Source organism: Gobius niger (genome assembly GCF_951799975.1).
Source record: "Gobius niger genome assembly, chromosome: 2".
In the NCBI taxonomy this organism is placed as follows: domain Eukaryota; kingdom Metazoa; phylum Chordata; class Actinopteri; order Gobiiformes; family Gobiidae; genus Gobius; species Gobius niger.
The window spans coordinates 9644188-9664479 of NC_136853.1; the positions used below are offsets into that span (position 1 = coordinate 9644188).

Sequence of the window (20292 nt, forward strand, 5' to 3'; positions counted from 1 at the left end):
GACTGACCGGTACTCCAGGTCGTTCCCCTTAGACACACAGCCCACGATGGCGGAGTCGTCGGAGAACTTCTGGAGATGACAACTGTCCGTGTTGTATGTGAAGTCCGATGTATAGATGGTGAAGAGAAACGGTGAGAGGACGGTGCCCTGAGGGGCCCCAGTGCTGCGGACGACCACCTCAGACTCACAGCTGCGCAGCCGCACATACTGTGGTCGGTCCGTGAGGTAGTCGATGGTCCATGCGGTGAGATGTTCATCCACTCCCGCGTCCTCCAGCTTCCCCCGCAGCAGCGCCGGCCTGATGGTGTTGAAGGCACTGGAGAAGTCAAAGAACATGACCCTCACAGCGTTCCCGGCGTGCTCCAGGTGCGTGAGCGCCCGCTCCGACAGGTAGATGACAGCGTCCTCTACTCCGATGTTGGGTCTGTAGGCAAACTGCAGCGGGTCAAGGGTGGGGCTTACCACAGAGCGGAGGTGGGTGAGGATGAGCCGCTCCATCGTCTTCATCAGGTGGGAGGTCAGGGCGACTGGTCTGTAGTGGGCCGGTTCCCTGGCGTGCGCTGTTTTAGGAACTGGAATCAGACAGGAGGTCTTCCACAGGACGGGGACCTTCTCCAGGCTGAGGCTCAGGTTGTAGATGTGGCAGAGGACCTCGGAGAGCTGGTCTGCGCAGGTCCTCAGCAGCCTGGGACTGATGCCATCTGGTCCTGCAGCTTTCCCCCGCTTCAGTCGCCTCAGCTCCCTCCTCACCTGGTCCGGTGTGATGGAGAGGGGGGAGTGAGGGGGGGACCGGTGTGGGGGTGGACTGCCGGGGGTGGGGCAGGTGCTAGAGGAAGTCCGTATGATGAGGGCTGAAGACGTGGGTGCAGGGGGGCTGGAGGCAGGTGAAGGTGGTCGGGGGAGGGGGGCAGTGTCCACTTTGCTGGAGACGTGTGAAGAGGAGGGAGTGGGGGGAGAATTAAACCGGTTGAAATGTTGGTTGAATTCATCCGCCCCGCGCTGGTCTCCATCAGCTGTCCCTCTGGCACTCTGACCAAAACCGGAGATGTTCTTCAGTCCCCTCCACACGTCCCGTGCGTTGCCCTGCGCCAGCTTCTGCTCCAGCTTCTCGCCATAGTCCTTCTTGGCCTTCCTGATCCTCCACTGGAGTTCGTGCTGGACTCTCCTCTGCTCCTCTCTGTCCCCTGAGTTGAAAGCCCTTTTCTTTTGGTTCAGGAGGGCTTTAAGTTCAGGGGTCACCCAGGGGTGGTTGTTGGAGAAACACCGTACCTTCCGGGTTGGTACAGTGTTTTCCACACAGAAGTTGATGTAGTCTGTGATGCAGTGGGTCAGGCCGTCGATGTCATCTCCATGAGAGCTGCAGATCATGTTCCAGTCTGTGGTCTGGAAACAGTCCCTAAGTCTCTCTTCAGCCTCTTCACTCCACACTTTCACAGACCTCTTCTGTGCTGGCTCCCTTCGCACCCTGGGTGTGTAATCCGGCCGCAGTAGGACGAGATTGTGGTCTGAGCGTCCGAGCGGGGGGAGGGGGGCAGAGGTGTAAGCGCCCTTCACGTTAGCATACAGAAGGTCCAGGGTCTTATTGTTCCTTGTGTGGCACTTAACATACTGCGTGAGTGTGGGGATAGTGGCGGAAAGAGAGGCATGATTAAAGTCACCGGTGATGAGCAGCAGGGCGCGGGGATGACGCATCTGGGTCTGGGTCACGGTACTGTGGATGCGCTCACAGGCTGCGGCGGCGTCAGCCGAGGGGGGGATATACAAGCACAACACGACCATGTGTGAAAACTCCCTCGGTAGATATCTAGGCCTCATGCTGACGACGATCATCTCCAGGTCCCGGGTGCATATCTGTTCTTTCACGTGCGCGTGGCCGGGGTGGCACCATCTCTCATTCACAAACACAGCTACTCCCCCGCCTTTCTTCTTCCCGCTCCCCTCCACACACCGGTCTGCGCGAGCGAGTTTAAATCCGTCCAGGGAAACCACAGAGTCCGGTATATTCCCGTTCAGCCACGTCTCTGTAAAGCACATCAGTCCGCACTCCCGATAAGCCCTCTGATGTCGGGTCAGTGCGGCCAGCTCCTCGGTCTTGTTCGCGATGGAGCGTACATTACCCAGGATCACTGAGGGTAGCCATCTTCTCCTCTTGCGTCCACCTCTGCAGCCTCTGCGTTTTCTGCGTATCTCGGCGGGGATCACCGGCCTCTCCACATGCATGAGAGGTGAGTCCTTGAGTCCGAGAAGCTGTTCCCGTGAATAAACAAGAGGACTGTGTGTGTCACCGTGGCAACGAGAACAACAAAAAGATGCAGATCCTAAAAATGCTGAAGACATCGCAAATAAAAGGGAAAGTGCAACAAAAAAACAGCTTCCCCTGTGCACAAATGCACAATGTCTAGTCTACTTGATGAAAATTTTTAAAAAAACACGTCTATAAATAAAGATAAAGCAAAAAGTGTAAGAGAGGTAACAGAGCCAACGTAACTAGCTGCCAGTTAGGGCCGGCGCCATAGCAATGGTGATATGTAACATATACATACTATTAAAGCAGTACTAAGTAACGTGTTTACCTTAATAAATCCTTTTCGTAGTCCCTGTGGGGGTAATACAAGTGTTTATGGGATGATTGGAGGGTTTTTCATCTCCCCCTGGTGTCTCTGGCCAGAAAACCATGTTTGCAACTTGACTGCCACCGGTGCGGAGAAAGCAATACACACTAATGAAATCACGAAGAAGAAGCTAACATGCTAACGGGCAAAGCTAACTGCGGGCTAACGTCACTTTAAACAGTATTTACAGCCAAGTTTGAGTGAAAAAAAATATTTCTATTGTATAATTGGATGCACAGTAACCCTCTCTCCCTTCGCCTTTCCTGTCAGCGTAGTATTAACTCTCCAAGACCATTAATAAGTTAAAAAATCGTAACTTGCTACTACACCTGCAGTTGCGCTTATGGCCTCTAGGGGGAAGAGTTACTTAGTACTGCTTTAAAATACAATGAGAATAAATTGTAACTTACACACTGTTTTCAAGATTATTGGCTTGCTCCTCATCTAAAGCATCATCCTTTAGCTCCGTACATTTGATGCTACACAAACAGACAGTATAGATCAATTACAAAAACACAGGGTATGCATTAAATGATAAAAGCCATGCATGTTTACCTTTCCTCCAACAATTCCAACCCTTGATCTGCTGTCAGAGGTTCAACTCCTGCAATCTGGAAGTCATCCCTGTAAACATCTTTTTATTTTTTTGGTGTGGGGACAATAACCTGAAAACAGAAGTTGTATTTTGTTTACAAGTAAACTTACCTGTCAGATTCCCCTGCAGTCACTGAACTGGTGGGATTGGACCTTCCCTCCAACACCTTTCCTTTTGATGGCCCATGGGGTGTCGAATCAATGTGAGTGGTCCCTTTCCCTTTGATAAAGTGTGCTTCTCGAAACTAAAACAAGATCCACTGTTACTGTGCCGATCACAATGTGCACACATTTACAAGGGAGAGGCAGTAATATACACATTATTTGATTAGTGACATAGCTTTACTAAGTTTAGATACACACCATAGTTGTTTCTCATAATTCCAAAAAATTAGCAAAGCAAAATGATGCACTCAATTGTTGAAAAATATAACATTTCGCTAAACAATTAGCCTAAAAAATCTTCCTACGATTGGCGATGCACAGACACCGCTGCTTTGAAAGCATCAACAACACTCCCCCCCACCCGTATTTAGTCATAATGTCTTACCTTTCAAGCAAAAATGTCGCTGACTGTGGGTCAGTTGTCATACCCAGAGAGTCTCTGAACATTTTCCGATGTTTACTGTGGTTCCTTGCCGACACTGATCAGACTCCACTTTCGCCCTTCTTGTCGCACTTGAAAAAAAATGTTATCTCTTTTTTTGGGGGGGGTGGGGGTTTGAGCTGGAGTTTTGAAGGTGCTCGAAGCCGGTCTCTTCTTATTCTCCGCATCCTTCCAAAGTTACCTCTCGCTTTGCAGCTTCAGTATGGAGAAGAACGTGCATGATGTCATTACACATTACCCATGGCCCCGGAAAGTATGTGGGAAATTTGCTTGTTACCCCCGAGGCACTCCCTGTTCAAGTGAATTTACAGGCATATACAGGCAATTTTTAAAAATGTATATATTTATTTGTGGTTAACCTTATGTATAGTCACTTTAATGTAAGGTTCATTTATGCTTAAATGGACTATACAGAGTTTAACATGTAAAAAATAAGTATTTTACCTGCCTTACATGGTCAGCAATGTCTTAATGTGTAGAATGAGCTCAGACCTATTCACCACAACTGCCTCTAAAATCATGCACTGTCACTCAAAAAAGTGTTCATTTGGGTGGTAGTTTAGTATCTAGTATCTAGTAGTTCTGTAATCTGTCCATCTGCTCCATCACTCTGAGGGAGTCAAAGAGCAGTACATGAGGTAACAATACTGCACACAGATCATCAGGTGAAGAATATTGTGGATGGCGCCATATCCTTTGTCCATGTCCTTCTGCTGTTTTTTTGTGTAAATTGACTTTCTCATCGTCAGTGCCCTCTAGTGGTAACTTCCGATAACATAGGCTGGACATCAAGGTAGTAAGTAAGTACGTGCTTTATTTGTCACTATGCAATTGCACAACACAATTGCTTTCGGGTGTTTGTCCTGAGCCGCTGCGACTTAGTGCCTGACCAGCATGTTATGGTGGTCGGGGAAACTAACTTCAGTGCTACTTAGAAACGGTGCACCGCCCCCTTGGTTTGGCCCTGGAACAGAGCGTGGTGTCCCTCACTGCTCAGCTCCTTCTCCACCTTCTCCTTCCTCTTCCTCCTGCCCTTCTGCTCCACAACAGTCTTTCACCGTCTTCTGCTCATTTGTCCTTTTTTTGGTTTCCTGTAGCACATTTTGTGACGCCACCACTGCTGCAGGTGTGGGGCCTCTTGGTGTCTCAGTGTTTGAGAAGAAGACATTTGTTAGCTAGCTGTTTTAGCTGGGTCCCTCATGGCTAGTGCGGTCTCTCTGCAGTAAAAAATAAATAAATAAATGAACTGAACTTCACAAAAACAAAGCCAAGATGTACAGTAAAAACATGTGGAACACAGAAACTACAAACACAGTCCACAGAAAAAGGCAAAAAACACTGCACTGCTCTGTTTACGTACAAAGTGGGAGCATAAATGAGCATGAAAACACTATGCCAAATCAGTGCTAATCACTTGTTAGTGTTTAAGGCAAAATAACTCATGACATTAATGTTTTTGCATTAAATTGCCGTATTTGGTACACTATACAAGTAATCCATTTTCCATATGGCAGGTGTAAGTTTTAATACAGATAAAGAAAAGATAGAGTCAACAAATGTGGAAACATTTTTGGAATGCCTGGTGCTTTTCTCATTCGTTTTTCTCGATTGATAAGATACACAATTCCATTAACTGCTCCCAGCTGCCAACTGACCGCACACATTTCTCAAACAGGACTCTGCAAAACTTTTTTTCCTTTTCAGAGACAGGACACAATTTCGCTAACTTTAGCATACTCTTCACTCACAGCACATACAAACTGAAAACTACAAGGCAGAATTAGGAACACAACTCTCACAAACTTCAAACACAATACTTTGGATGATACTGAGCGTTATATGTATTCTCATTCGCAAACATACATCCATTCAATGTATTACATTATGGAGGGACATTAGGTGAGGAGGAGGAGCTTGAACTGAATGCAATATTGAACGGGGAGCTGGTGGAGGACGGGGGTGATGTGTCCTCAGGACCGGGAGTGGAGGCGGGCAGCAGAATTCTGGCGGGTGACACAATGACCGTCGATGAGGAGGGTAAAGTTCTCGACAGAGGGGATGAGACATTTGGGGCTGGTGATGAGGAGTTCGGTTTTATTGCTGTTGAGTTTGAGAAGGTTATTGTCCATCCAGGTTTGAACATCGGAGATGCAGTCAGGGATAGTGGAGGGGATAACCGGGGTGATGGACAGATGGGTCTTCCAAATGGACAATGACCTGAGGCATACTGTCAAACTACAAAGTGTCTTTAGGATAACAAAGTCAATGTTTTGAAGTGGTCATCCCAAAGTCCTGATCTCAATCCAGCTGAAATTTGTATGGGCAGAGTTGAAAATGCATGTGCATGCAAGGTGGCCGACAAATCTGTCTCAGTGCTATGTGAACTTATGTTGTTGGAGGATTTTAAGAAAAATCTCTCAGACAAGGTGATGGTTTATTTTAACAAACAAAAGGCAACCCCGTTTGCTGAGGCCTCTGTTTTAGCTGATGACTTTGTGCTCACGCACCGGAGCCCTGTGGAAAAAGCTCCTCGGGTGCCTCTGAAACAGGCCCTGTTCAGTCCATCTTTGGTAGAGCGGTTAACTACAGGAGTGTTTGTATTGTCACAAACCTGGACATGTTATCGGCAATTGTTTGACTTTAAAAAGAAAAGCGCATCGGACTGCTCCCCAACCAAAGGTGCCGGGTTAATTAAAATGACACCAATGCAGGTTACTAACACAGTTTTTGTCGTTACGTCTCTACCATCGCTTTGCCTTTAACCAATTTGTTGAGTCCCAAGGTCGATTTTGTGTGGACCGCAGCATGGCAACATGCCTCTGATTGTGTAAAATCGTTGTTGAGCCATGACTGCTCTCGCCCGTTTAAACTCGAGGTTGATGCGAGCGCTGTCGGTGCAGGTGCGGTTTTGTTGCAGGAGGATGACAGTGGGGTTGACCATCCAGTCAGTTATTTCTCCCGAAAATGCACCAACACCAATTGGCATACTCCACCATCGAGAAGGAGACACTGTCGCTGTTGCTCGCCCTCCAGAACTTTGAGGTGAGCCTTGGTTCAAGCTCTCTGCCTGCTGTTGTTTTTACTGACCATAACCTGCAGTCCAATCGCACCGCTCCACCTGAACTACCACGCCCTTTACATCATGGACTGTTTCGCCGCTCGGAGAAGCTGGGATCACTGGGACCCAGTCCGCCAAACTGTTTGTTTTGTCTCTTGTGTTGTCACAAAAATGCCTAGCCTTGTGTGTTGTGACTAGTTAATTTTCGTTGGGACACTTGTTGCTTTGTGCATTAGTTCCTTAGTTTAACTATTGTTTAGAAATAAACAATTTGAGTAATCTGTTTTTGGTCATTCCTCCAGTTATTCCTAATTTATATTTAGTTAGTACTATTTTTGTTCTTCCCGTTGGATCTCCTTTTGTTCACATTTGCCACATTTTGTTACATTAAATCTGCAGTTTCAGTTATTTCCATCTCCTGTGTTCCTTCTTGCAAACAGGACGAAACACTCAGTTGCACCAGTTCTGTTTGGAAGAATGGACCAAAATTCCTGCCAACTATTGTGAGAAGCTTGTGTAAGGATATTCAAAACATTTGATCAAGTTATACACTTTCAACCCAATGCTACCAAATACTAATGAAATGTATGTACATTTTTTTGATTTCTAATCTCTCATTCGTCAGCAAATTGAAATATTTTTTAAATTCTAATTGACCAAAAAAAAATAATTATAGTTAATTCTGGTGTCATGTTAGCCTGGCTAACGCCAGACTAAAATCACATGCGATATTTAGTCTGGGGACCACCAATTCATGTTCTCGTAGGAGAGGTGTGGTTTAAGATCGTCCATAGCCGTTTATTGGGCGCTACGAATGTCTATCATGTGTCTGCACGTAGCACCAGCCAATCATATCATCGTATCCGATGACGTATGACATACCCGCTGTAAACTTTCGAGCTAAACTATTTAGAACACGGCCTGAAGCTTGATCGAAAAATAGCGTTGCGTCTGCTGCTGTCATGTTGGATCCGTACATTTTTTTTTTTTTAATCCGTAAATAAACTACAACCTTCCGTATATCGAAAAGCTCGTCATCGTCTTGCCGTCCCTCCTCGTTCTGTGATTGGTTCCCAAATCTACGCGAAAATTTCGGTCATGGTCCCCAGGCTGCTGTGCAGTTCGAAATGATTCGAGCGCATAGTGTTAGCCACGTTAGTGTCATGTCAGACAGTGAGGCAAAATGCAAATGTGTCTTTTTATGAAGTGTACAGTGCCTCTCGTAAGTATTTATACACCTTGAACTTTTGCACATTTTGTCATGTTTACAACCCTAAACATAACGATTTTATTTTGATTTTTTTACTGAACGTTCACACACAAGTAACAGACAACTGTAAAGTGAAAGCAAAATGATACATGATTCTGTTATTTTTCAAAAAATAGAAAAGTGAAAAGTGGGGCGTGCATAAGTATTCATACAGCATGAATTAATACTTTGTGGAACCCCCTTTTGCTCTAATAACAGCACAAGTCTTTTGGGGTTTGACTCTACAAGATTTGCACATGTAGAGACTGACATTTTAGCCCATTCATCTTTAAAAAACAACTCAAGCTCTGTCACATTAGAAGGAGAGCGTTTGTGAACAGCAGTTTTCACATTATTCCACAGATTTTCAATAGGATTTAGGTCAGGAATTTGACTGGGCCATTCTAACACATTAATATGTTTTTATTGAACCATTCCATTGTAGATGTATCTTTGTGTTTAGGGTCATTGTCCTGCTGGAAGGTGAATATCCGCCCCAGCCTCAGTTCTCTTGCTGACTCCAGCAGGTTTTCCTCCAAAATGTCTCTGTATTTGGCTCCATCCGTCTTCACAACTATTCTTACAATCTCCCCAGTCCCCGCTGAAGAAAAGCAGCCCCACAGCATGATGCCCCCCCCCGTATATTTGACACTGGGGATGGTGCACTCAGGACGATGAGCAGTGTTAGGTTTGCTCCATACATAACGTTTTGCATTTGGGCCAAAAAGCTCCTTCTTCCACATGGAGCTGTGTCCTCTATATGACTTCTAGCAAACTTCAAACGGGATTTCTTATGGCCTCCTTTCAGTAATGTCTTTCTTCTTCCACTCGTCCATGAAGGCCAGATTTGTGTAGATACGACTTATAGTTGTCCCATGTACAGATTCCCCCAGCTCAGCGGCAGGACTTCACAGCTCCTCCAGAGTTATCTTGGGGCACTTGGTTGCATTTCTCACCAGTGCTCTCCTTGTTCAGTTGTTAGTTTACGTGAACAGCCGTGTCTTGGTAAGTTTGCAGTGGTGCTTTACTCTTTCCATTTCTGAATGATGGATTGAACAGTGCTCCGGGAGATGTTTAAATCTTGGGAAATCTTTGTATAACTTAATGCTGCTTTAAACCTCTCCACAGCTTTATCCCTGACCTCTCTGGTGCTCCTTGACCTTCATGATGTTGTTTAGTGACCAACACACTCCGACCACAGCTCTGAGGGCCTAAAAGAACAGCTGAAATTATACTAAGAGTAGATTACACACAGGTGGCCTCTATTTAACCGTTAGGCCAAGGTGTGAACATTCTGGAGTCATTAGGAATGTTTTAAAGGCAATCTAATGCACTCAGAAAATACTGTATGAATACTTATGCACGCCCCACTTTTCACTTTTCTATTTTTTGAAAAATAACAGAATCATGTATCATTTCGCTTTCACTTCACAGTTGTCTGTTACTTGTGTGTGAACGTACAGTAAAAAAATAAAAATAAAATCTTTATGTTTAGGGTTGTAAACATGACAAAATGTGCAAAAGCTCAAGGTGTATGAATACTTACGAGAGGCACTGTATGTAAACATCTGGTTCTATACATGGTGTCAGTCATTATTAGTTATATTATATATTATATACTTATTTGAGCTGAACTGAACTGACCAGAATGGGACATTTCTGAAAAGGAAGAATAATGTATCAACCAGCGTTGCCTTGAAATGAAGGACACATTGTATCTTTGCATTCGAAGGATATTCACTAAAGTGGAACAAAAGAGGTTTTGTTCAAGTGGAGTCATCTACGAGGACAATGCTTTAGAGTAGAACAGACTGGATTTTGGAGCGGATGAGGAAGTACACACCAACTCTTTGTTAGGAGAAACACCCTTCAGCAGCGGATCGAATCGAACATGCTTTGTTGAACTGTAAAAACAATTTAAAGGAGAGATGGCAGCACTGCAGGTGAATTTTGTATTTTCCTTTGTTACAACAGTCATGGCCTACAAGGGCATTGACAAGAATTCATAGTAATAATACAGTCCCAATCAAAAGTTTAAGACCAGATGAAAAATGGGAATGTATGAGAAAAAATGTCACAATGTATTTATATATATTTTAAAAGGATGTAAATGCAAATAAAAGTTGTGAGGCTTCAGCGCAATGGAGTTTCGGAGGAATAAGCACGAGCTGAGGGAGAATGTGAAAGGAAGAAAGCCAGGCAGTCTTGGCGAAGCCGGTGAAAGCCAGACATCGAAGCTGTATGTAACACATTCACAAATGATTCTGATTCTGTTTATTATTAAACCAGATGTACTCGAGTCCTATGGATTTCTATGGTTTCATATATATCTTTGGACAAGCTTACTGGCGTGTCAAGAGGGACAGGCAAAAGATATAATTGGAGAAAATGCGGTCATTTCTAAATGCACTATTTCTGTGCGGCCCAGTAGCAAACATGTCACGACCCTTACCCATCCCAGTACTGGTGGTTGGGGACCACTGATTTAGTTATGCAAATGAAGCAAACATTGCGCCTCATACATGACAAGTTTCAAAAAATGTGCCAAATAGATCATTATGAAAACTGTAACAGCAGTGTTTTATTAAAATATAGATTTTTTGTGTATTCATGGCATTTGCAAGTCTCAAACGGCTGCAAGAATGAGTTTTGAACTGCACCAAACAGAAATTGATCACGTTTTGGGGACTAATTTCTCCTCACTCACTTTCTCTCCGTCCTCTCAAGTCAGGGGTCATGCCACTCAAGGAGAGGTGCAGCATGATTCTAGGTCATGAAAGTGCAGGCTCTCTCTGTCCAGGGCCAACCACAATAAAGCGGTAAAGCGGGAGATACATGTATATGGAGGTTTGATGCCTCCTGAAAATGTATAAGCCTCTAAATATGCGTTTAGCAGCACCTTGGGAAAATAAATTGTGTTGCACAGTTTCAACAAATGGCAGATGATTTAGCGAGTTAGCTAAGCCTATTTATGCCTTCCTTGGTTTTAGCAGCATTTCCCCAAACCCCATAATTGCCTCAAACTTGACATTAAAACTTGAGTAATTCTATATCTGCAGCACAGGTTCAACACTGAATTTCAAACTGTTGCTGATCTTGGCAGTCAGTAATTCAGGAATTATACACAAACACAATACAATACAGCAGTGCATGCGTGTGGACGGCCTATTATACTATTATATTATTATACTAGTACTAGCTCGCTAGTCTCCATATGTGATATTCTGAGATTATGAGTTATTACAAAGACATGTCCTCTAGAGTCCCTATAACCCGTCACTCAGTATAGCTGTAGACCCGCACTAAGTAGACCAGTGGTTCCCAACCCATTCCAAAAACTATGGCCACTACAAATGTATAAAAGAATGAAAGCTCAAAATAATTTCAAACAAACTGCAATTGGAGTGTTTTATGCACCCGTACTCCTTTGTTATATTTGATGATTGTTACTCATGACCCTCTTGACCAGACGAAGCTCTGAGCCTATACAATAGAACCTCTGTAGTGACTGTGTAGTGTGTTGCCAAGTTACCTACTCACCGTTTACTCGAGTTTACCCTACCACTAAAAACATGAACAATACGCCAGGATGGAAGAGAGTATGTTTAAGAGTGTGCATGGGGGATGACACATGGAAATTAGCCCAAGGCTACAATCTGGTGTGGCTTGTTCATTAACATGCACTTTCCCTACAAAATAAATTAAAACAATTTGGTATTGATGGAATGGTATTGATCTGCCCATCCGTTTTACATGCATTTCTCAAAAAACAAATTGATACTCTGGGAGTTCTAGTAGTTACACATTCTGGTAGGCCTAGTGTTAAACATGTTTTCCTTTTCAATCTGCTACTTTTCGATTGTGGCTCTGCAAGGTGAGTCTTTGTGGGAAAAGAACTAAATAGTGCTCAAAATAATTCATTGATTCTAATCTATGGCTTCTCGTGTTGTACACATAAAATGTGAAATTAAATTTAGATTCTCAGCAGCCACCAGTTTGAAATAAGAAGCATGAGGGAAACAGCGCTAGGGCACTGCTCCTCCATGCCTCGTTAGTTTTATTCTTTAATTGGTCCATAAACTTGACTGGAAACATTAACAATGAAGCATCGCTTTTGACTTGTCCTCCAGCCAGCCATAGTTTTAGCCCAATTTAAACAGTTTAAAAAATTATAATCAGAATATTTGAACGTGAATATGACAATGATAGTAACTAGAATTTCAGTACTGGACATTCTAAAAATCCTCCTTCACTTCTCTGAGTGCCAAGAACGTGCTTACAGTCCCGATACTCGCAAGTGTGTCTTCATTAATCCTTCTTCTTCACACATCACCTCACGCTTGCTGCTTCATCCTGCCAAGACTCCATTAGCCACAAACTGCAGCGTTTTGTGAGAGAGGTCTGCCTGACTCATGGATGGGCCTGACTCTTCTCACACATTCCAACAGGATCAATAAGATATATTTTATTTGTTCAAGGAGGCATGCTGACTACTGGAGCCTCTGAATATACACTGCCTGGATGCAGCTAACTGCTCTGACCTGGGGTTACTGCAGTTGGTCAGGTCTGGTTCATCGACACTATATGCCCAAAGAATGAGATCAGCTGACTAACTGAACATCCAAAATGACCAGGTTATTCCACCAATGGGGTTCTTCTTCCCAGATGGCACAGGCATATTCTAAGACGACAATGCCACGATTCATCGGGCTCACATTGTGAAAGAGTGGATCAGAAAGCATGAGATAGATTGGCCGTCACAGAGTCCAGATCTTAACCCCATTGAGAATCTTTGGGGTGTGCTAGAGAAGCCTTTGCACAGTGTCACATTCTCCAATCATCAAAGCAAGATCTTGGTGAAGAAAACAAGTAAAAAGTAAGTAAAAATAATGCAATGCTGGATCTTTTGACACTGTAGAAGCTTATTGAAACCATGCCAGAGCAAATCTGTGCTGTAATTAAGCTAAATGTGGTCCAACAGAACAGAGCGTGTTTTGTGGCGAGATTCAAACAACATTTTTGGGGGGTCATGTGTGCATGTGGCAGCATCAGATGAAGTGCAGTTTCAAACTTTGTACAGGAAGATGAGTAAAGTCCAAATGAGCTTCACTTTAAACTTTGCATCTGTTGGGTTTTTTACCACATTTAATCCCACACAGAATCTGCACGTTTGTTTGTTTTTTGGAGCCACTTAAATCACTGCAACTTGGTGAAAATATATTTTCTATATACACTATAGCGGTAACATCAGTCAAAAAACATTATACTCACGTTGTGGTACGTGACGATGAATTTGATCATGTGACCCATGGCCATCCTCTGTGTCAGATACTCTCTCTGGCTCGGCAGGGGGGGCTTGTACTCGATCTTAGCTGTAGATGAAAAAAATCAAAACACTTTATGTCCTTTATGTGGTGCATTAATTTAGATTTCAAGGATTGTTCCCATTATACTTTTGGAGTTGAGTGCAAAATGCCAATGTGATGATATGTTTCTATTAGGGGCCTGTATCGATATTTAAACATCTATTTTTAAGGAAATATTCATTGCAGCGTCTCGCTTTGGTCCTGCATTTTTACTCCCGTCCACGAGATGGCAGCGCGCCGCGCAGTCCGCTTGAGTAACACAAGAATCTAGTGAGAGGTAGAGAAACACTGGAAGAGTTTCACAAAGAAAGAGCTATGAGATGCTCCAGGGCTCTTTTACAACTCTTCATTTGGCCCCACTTTGGCTTTTATAGCAAAGACAGAGACCTGGATTTCCAGCAGCTTTGTGCATTATGTTGCCGAGTGTGTCATCGCTTCGTTCGGAGAGGATTTCGCTTGGATTTAGTTTCGTAGCATTTTATTATGGAATAAAACAAAGCCGAGGGAAAACTAAATACAACAGGCTCGTGTTAAATTTGTGTCCCGCCTCTGCACTACTACGACACAAGTTTAACATGAGCTGCTGTGTTTAGTTTCCCCTCGGCTTCGTTTGTGTGCTACTGCTAACACTAAAAGATTTAGTTACGGTGATGCCCGTGTTGTCATTATGTCCCTGATCTACGGGTGACACCCGCTGTGGAGTAGATAAGGTTTTAAATAGTAATGGATGAAACAGGAGGATCCGGCCGATAGTTGAACCTTGGATCCAGGAGGAACAATGCGTTTTTTGGGCGGCACGGTAGCACAGCGGTTAGTGCTTGTGCTTCACAGCTAGAAGGTCTGGGTCCTGCTGTTTGCGGATGATGTTGTTCTGATGGCTTCAACGATCCAGGACCTTCAGCACGCTCTGGGGCGGTTTGCAGCCGAGTGTGTAGCGGCCGGGATGAGGATCAGCACCTCCAAATCTGAGGCCATGGTTCTCCACCGGAAAAAGGTGGCTTCCCCTCTACAGGTTGGTGGGGAGTCCTTACCTCAAGTGGAGGAGTTCAAGTATCTCGGGGTCTTGTTCACGAGTGAGGGACGGATGGAGCGTGAGATTGACAGACGGATCGGTGCGGCGTCAGCAGTGATGCGGTCGCTGTATCGGACTGTTGTGGTGAAGAGGGAGCTGAGTCGGGGCAAAGCACTCGATTTACCGATCGATCTACGTTCCCACCCTCACCTATGGTCATGAGATTTGGGTCATGACCGAAAGGACAAGATCGCGAATACAAGCGGCCGAAATGAGTTTCCTTCGCAGGGTGGCTGGGCGCACCCTTCGAGATCGGGTGAGGAGCTCAGTTACCCACGAGGAGCTCGGAGTAGAGTCGCTGCTCCTTCACGTCGAAAGGAGCAGCTGAGGTGGCTAAGGCATCTGTTCCGGATGCCTCCTGGTCGCCTCCCGCGGGAGGTGTTCCAGGCATGTCCTAGTGGGACAAGGCCTCGTGGAAGACCCAGGACACACTGGTGGGACTATGTCTCCGAGCTGGCCTGGTGTCGCCTCGGGGTCCCCCCAGAACAGCTGGAGGAGGTGTGTGTGGATCGGGAAGCCTGGGCATCTCTGCTGAGACTGCTGCCCCCGCGACCCGGCCCCGGATAAAGCGGAAGAAAATGGATGGATGAAACAGAACTGAGTCTGTTTCATCCATAACTGTTATTACTGATCACTAAGGACTCCTAACTATAGAAATACTAGAAAACGTGCATCCCCAGTTTAGTTGGTTTCAGTACTATGTTTCCAAGAGTCTGTTTTCCGTTCAAGGTCACATAATCACCATAAAACACTACAGTCACAAGCCCATTAGTGAAAAGCATTTAGCTAGATAGATAGATAGATAGATAGATAGATAGATAGATAGATAGATAGATAGATAGATGTTGCACTGTGATAAAGTCTGTCCAGACAATTATAAATCCAACGCTCTTCCCATACAAAAATGGGTGAAATGGGTGTATTTTGAGCTTTTTTTTTTAATCGTTCTATATATCGTTCTATTTTATTATCCTCATTCTTTGATTTGCCTTCTCTTCTAACTTCGTTATTGCATTGTTGTGGCAAATCTATGCTTCACCATTCGCTGGCAGTTGTGAACTCTTTATTTTCCTGACAAGGGCAATAAAAATGATGCTGATTCTATTTGTCAGTCTCTCTGTCAGTGAAAATGTCAGAGAAAAAAAAAACAAGAATTCAAAAGTCTATTTGAACAAAATCTCAATGCTTCAACTTGTCAGCACTGTGTCCTGTGAGACTGATGATCTGAAAATGTGTCTAAGGTGAAATCGGGCCTGTGATTGTTTATGTGTAAAAGAAGGAGAAGGCCTATAGAGCAAGTTTGAGGTTGATGGGGAAAACTGCTATGCTATTTTACAGTAGAGCCAGAAACGAAAATGTTGAAAATTATTTAGAAAAGAAGTAAACAATCGGTTCAATGATGTGGTATTTATTTATCGTATTAAAACATAATGCAATTTCCAAAACCAAATAAAATATGTTTATTTCTCTCCAGGGCTGCCCTTTGTCACCAGTTCTGTTCATTATCTTCATGGACAGAATTTCTCGGGGAACCTTAGGAGCTCATCTCTGCTGTTTGCAGCAGTGGTGTAGTCTTCAATTTTCTAGTGGGTATACTGCATTTTAAGCAGGCGCGGGGGATAGCCAATTATATGCGCTGAAAAAAATTGCACATCACATACTAGGCAGGCTCTCGCGACTGCATACTCCACCACACACAAAACCATGTGCGCTGCTTCTGGAGAATGACTCTTTTAGGATATTTTTTTTCTGAAAAGGATTGCGCGTCGGTCAGCATTGTGGGCGGTCGTGGCTCGGTCAGCGCTGTGGGCGGGGCACATCCACTTTTCAGTCTGTCAAGCGACAGCTCCAGTGTCTGAGAGTAAAACGCACACTTGGAACAGTCTACGCAGTCTTTCCCGTGGACTTCAGCGCTTTGTAATACAGATTGTTACCCGCCTGTACCTGTCACTGCCTTTGCCCAAAACTGCTCTCACGCGCAGGTGCAGGGGAAGGAGAGAAGTGTTCGGCATTGTGGACTCCCAGAGCGGGCATGAACAGGGAAAGTGTGTATGACGGGGAGATGCTGAGCTGAGACGTACGTGACTCCTCCAGCGCCGTGAGGACGGTTAATAAGCCTCTCTCATTATAAACTATTCTCAGGCCGGGTTTTATTTTGTGCACATTTACACCGGAGCTGTGCGCAATTGCGCACATGCACAGCTGAGAGGGAACAGTCGGTCTGTCGGAAGAGACAGAGAAAGAGAGAGCGAGGGATGAGCCTGTCATCTCTCGTTTTCAGGGGAGGAAAAAGCTTGTGGTGAAGTTTGTGGTGGTCTCTAAACGGACAGAAAACGCAAAAATAACACTGCGCAAATGAGTGATACGTATCTTTTCCCACTTTGTAGTGGTTATACTGAAATTCTGCAGGCCTTCTAGTGGTTATACAGCGTATACCTGCGTATCACGTAGACTACACCACTGGTTCTTTATGTCAAAAGGAGGTTGAGGTGGCTAGGGCATCTGCTTTGGATGCCTCCTGGTCACATCCCTCAGGAGGTGCTCCGGGCATGTCCTATTGGGAGAAGGCCTCGCGGAAGACCCAGGACACGTTGGAGAGACTATGTCTCTGAGCTGGCCAGGGAAGTCTAGGCGTCTCTACTCAGACTGCTGCTTCCACAACCCTGCCCTGGATAAAGTGGATTTAAATAGATGGATATTTCTCTCTTTCTGAAAAAGACCAGTAAGACTATTCCAAATGTGCTTTAAATTTCTAATTTTGTTCAGTTCAACCTCATTTTAAGTGTAACAAGCTGCATTATGTATGGACACATTTATACCTACGAGTAAGATACTATAAGAGTATCCGTTTCATGTGTCAGGTGTAGAATAGTACCTGGATATCAATATTTTTGACAACCCTTCCAACTGCATGTGCAAATACATAATATAAATATATGTATATGAATACATACATAACACACACAACTATTCCACACCGCAGCTACATACCAATGACTGGCTCTTTGTCCAGCGTTTTAACAAATGAACGAGATGGAAACATCATTTACAGACTGTAAATGTCAGGATGTCGGTGAGCTAAAAATAATGCCCTTAATGCTGAAATTAATGAGCGCTCAAACAATACATGGATACAGTGCCTCTCAAAAGTATTCATACACCTTGAACTTCTGCACATTTTGTCATGTTTACAAGTATAAACTTAGATTTTTTTTACTGAACGTTCACACACAACTAACAGACAACTGTAACTGTGAAGTGAAAGCAAAATTATATGATTCTATTTTTTTAAATAGAAAACCGAAAAGTCGGGCGTGCATAAGTATTCATACAGCATGAATGAATACTTTGTGGAGCCCCATTTTGCTGCAATAACAGCCGCAAGTCTTTTTGGGATCTGACTCTACAAGATTTGCACATGTAGAGACTGACATTTTAGCCCATTCCTCTTTACAAAACAACTCAAGCTCTGTCACATTAAAACCATTCCATTGTAGATTTATCTTTGTGTTTAGGGTCATTGTCCTGCTGAAGGTGAATCTCCGCCCCAGCCTCAGTTCTCTTGCTGACTCCTGACTCCAGCAGGTTTTCCTCCAAAATGTCCCTGTCCCCTGGCTCAATCCATCTTCCCAACTATTCTTACAATCTCCCCAGTCCCGCTGAGGAACAGCAGCCCCACAGCATGATGCTCCCCCCCATATATTTGACACTGGGGATTGTGCACTCAGGACCATGAGCAGTGTTAGGTTTGCCCCATACAAAACGTTTTGCATTTGGGCCAAAAAGTTCAATTTTTGTCTCATCTGACCAAAGCTCCTTCTTCCACATGGAGCTGTGTCCTGCATATGACTTCTAGCAAACTTCAAACGGGATTTCTTATGGCCTCCTTTCAATAATGGCTTTGTTCTTCCACTCGTCCATGAAGGCCAGATTTGTGTAGACACGACTTATAGTTGTCCCATGTACAGATTCCCCCAGCTCAGCGGCAGGACTTCACAGCTCCTCCAGAGTTATCTTGGGGCACTTGGTTGCATTTCTTACCAGTGCTCTCAATGTCTGTTACGTTAGGTGGACGGCCGTGTCTTGGTAAGTTTGCAGTGGTGCAATACTCTTTCCATTTCCAAATGATGGATTGAACAGGGGATGTTTAAATCTTGTGAAATGTTTGTATAACTTAATGCTGCTTTAAACTTCTCCAGAACATTGTCCCTGACCTCTCTGGTGCTCCTTGACCTTCATGATGTTGTTCAGTGACCAATACACTCCGACCACAGCTCTGAGGCCCTCACAGAACAGCTGTCATTATACTGAGAGTAGATTATGCACAGGTGGCCTCTATTTAATGGTTAGGCCAAGATGTGAACATTCTGCAGTCATTAGGAATGTTATAAAAGCAATTTGATGCACTCCAAAAAATGCTGTATGAATACTTATGCACGCCCCACTTTCACTTTTTTGAAAAATAACAGAATCATGTATCATTTTGCTTTCACTTCGCAGTTGTCTTACTGAACGTTCAGTAAAAAAAAAAAATCTAAATAAAATCTTTATGTTTATGTTTGTAAACATGACAAAATGTGCAAAGGTTCAAGGTGTATGAATACTTTCGAGAGGCACTGTAGTATAATTAATTTTAACATGGCCTGTCTGACTTCCCAATGACGACTTGGTGCACTGATTGCTTGTGAAGTGATGGCCATTGCTTTTGACGTGTGAATGAGCCAAGGTTAAAAACTTGAAAGTGTTTCACCTCATTATTTGTCAAGTCAATTCGGCGAATGGCTAAATCAAGTAAAAGCTGGCATTGGGGGCCTTGAAATAATAAACATGTCAACGCTGACACGCTTGTTATTTGTGCAAATGTGCCGTGACAAGTCGCGGCAACTCAACATCAACACTAAATCATTTGGATGTGAACAAACATGTCATTCTGCAGACAAATGAGATGGATGGGTAGGACAAGGTTGGGGATGAGGGAAATGAAGTTGGAGCATATGACCGTATGTCAAATTTGAGTGAGGCAGGCAATTTACCTTGCAATGTTCAAAGAAAGAAGACAAGAAAAAGAAATAATAAATTAAATCTGAAAATACAGTACTATGCAAGTGTTGAGTAACTGTAAAGAAAAAAAATAACGGTTCAGCATATGTAATCTGACAATATCAATTAATCAAAATTAAATCTTATCTTTGCACAAGCTCAATTTTATTTTTTGTTTATTTATTTATTTTTTCACTTACGGTTTATTGTTGATTTTTACATTTTACAACAACAAAAAGAACATTTACAACCCAGTCTCAGTGATCATAGTGTATAAAGTCTGTGTATATATTTCCCATCTCTCTTCGCAGATTTCTTGTTGTAGTCTTAAAATATAACTTGGTCTCTCCATGTTGTGAATTTCCACTACAATGTCTCTCCAGTTTTTCAAGGTTGGGGGATCCTCTTAACACCATTTCCGTGTATTGGCCTTTTTTGATGCTGCCAGGAGAATTTTTAACACGTATTTGTCTTTATTTTGTATTTCCTTTCCTGTTAGACTTCTGAAGTACAGTACTGAGCATGTCTTAGGTAGTATTTATAGAAAGTATAGGAAGTATTTTTCCTGATTCGTCCCAAATACTATCCCAGTATTGGGATTATTTTGTGCACTACCAAAAATGATGTGCATGACCCACATCCTGTTCGGGTCTGGCCTTATCTCCCTTTGATAATGGTGCCGAGGTTACATTAA

At 43.7% G+C, this 20292-nt stretch overlaps 1 protein-coding gene across 1 annotated transcript in view; it reads right to left on the reverse strand.

Moving 5' to 3' along the window:
* The window catches only part of LOC306982970 (putative flavin-containing monoamine oxidase A), a 100647-nt gene that overhangs the window by 24587 nt on the left and 55768 nt on the right, over positions 1-20292 (reverse strand). Inside the window, exon 8 of the mRNA XM_079582612.1 lies at positions 13392-13492. Coding sequence (XP_079438738.1) covers positions 13392-13492 — 101 coding nt within the window. The remainder of the gene's footprint in view (positions 1-13391; positions 13493-20292) is intronic.